The sequence below is a fragment of the Nesoenas mayeri genome (genome assembly GCF_963082525.1).
Source record: "Nesoenas mayeri genome assembly, chromosome: 1".
NCBI lineage: Eukaryota > Metazoa > Chordata > Aves > Columbiformes > Columbidae > Nesoenas > Nesoenas mayeri.
This window is the reverse complement of record NC_137541.1, coordinates 211,608,766-211,610,350: the sequence shown is the minus strand read 5'-3', so window position 1 is coordinate 211,610,350 and position 1,585 is coordinate 211,608,766. Positions and strand designations below refer to the sequence as shown.

General features: G+C 56.6%; 1 protein-coding gene across 1 annotated transcript; it reads right to left on the bottom strand.

The window, feature by feature from the left end:
* Nucleotides 1-358: 358 nt before the first annotated feature.
* On the bottom strand, nucleotides 359-1,351 carry P2RY6 (pyrimidinergic receptor P2Y6; the record flags this gene model as incomplete). Its single annotated transcript, XM_080363477.1, has 1 exon — nucleotides 359-1,351. The coding sequence occupies one exon, from the start codon at nucleotides 1,349-1,351 to the stop codon at nucleotides 359-361; it is 993 nt and encodes a 330-aa protein (XP_080219603.1).
* Between the last annotated feature and the right edge of the window lie 234 nt (nucleotides 1,352-1,585).

The window sequence follows — 1,585 nt, the reverse complement described above, 5'->3', positions numbered from 1 at the left end:
TTGTCCCCCAGCAGCTCTCCCTGAGCCAGGGACCATCTCTTCCATGGTCCCACCATGTTCTCCACGGTCCCACTAGTGGGTTTTATTGCATCGGTGGCTTTGCTGCCAAGGAAACATGGTGCAAAGCTGCTCAACTGAGCAACCAAGCCGGAGAGAGGACACCAGATCTGTGCTGTGATGGTGTTAATATTGTGCTGCTGCAGGTTAGAGATGGGATGGAAGTGCTGAAAGTTCAGAAGATACCATCTTTTTTTCCTCCAGCACATCCCGAGCTGAAGCCACCTCTGCTCTGTGGAGCCTAAAGCCAAAATTGCTCCATGCCCAGGCCTGGTGACACCAAGGTGGTCCTCATCCTCACCTAGGAGCCGTAGGTAACGCAATGGTCCTGCCGCCATTTGGAGCTCACCTTGTCCAGGAGGTAACGGGTGCTCTCGCGAAACTTGCGTTGGGTGAAGTAGAAGAGGATGGGGTCAAGGACGCTGTTCATGCTGGCGAAGGGACGCGTGCACTTGTAGGCGATGGCAAACGCCTGCAGAGCCGGGCAGGACAGGCTGGGCGAGGGACGGACGATCAGGTAGATGGTCTTGGTGAGGTGGAAGGGGAAGAAACTGATGGAGAAGACGATGACCACAATGATGATCATGCGCACAGCTTTGTCCTTCTTCTTGTGCACCGCCAAGCCTATCAGCTCGTCCTTCTGGCACAGGATCCGGGCCATGCTGCAGTAGCAGGCGAGGATGGCCACAAAGGGCAGGAGGAAGCCGGTGACGGTGAGGGTGATGCCGTAGGGGAAATAGGCGGCGGAGCGGTCCGGCGGGCTCAGGTCGTAGCAGACGGTGCGGTTCCTCTGCGTGCCGGTGGAAGCAAAGATGAAGGTGGGCAAGCACTGGGCGATGACAATGAACCAGACAGCAGCACACACCAGCCACGTCAACTTCTTTCCCTTCTTCTTGTGCCATGAGGCCAATGGGTGGCAGATGCCCAGGTACCGCTGGACACTGATGCAGGTGAGGAAGAAGATGCTGCCGTGGAGGTTAGTGTAGAACTGGAAGCGGACGAATTTGCAGGTGAAGTCCCCAAAAGGCCAATAATCCTTCTGGGTGTAGTTGTAGATGAGGAGTGGGAGGGAGCAGACGTAGAGCAGGTCAGCCATGGCCAGATTCAGCATGTAGATCATGGTGCGGCTCAGCGCCTTACGGGCCACCCAGATCTGCCCGATGACCACGGCGTTCAAGGGCAACCCCACCATGAACACCACCGAGTAGACCAGGGGTAGCAGGACCTGCTTGAACTCCTCGTGAAAGGTACATGAGTTCCTCCCAGCCCCAATGGAGACTGTCAAATTGGCCATGGTGGTGGTTCTCCTGATCAATGTCCTCTCTGCTGGTGCGGCCCCTCAGCAGCATCTGCGAATGACAAAGAGGATGGTTGGTGACTTGGCCATGTGATGTCACACCCACCCTAGCAAAATGCACCTGGACCAGTGCGTGCAACCCTATAGCCCCATCCTTTTGGGTCAGGGCAACCCCTGGTATCAGTCCAGACTGGGGATGGATGCAGAGCAGCCCCAGGAGAAGAACTCAGG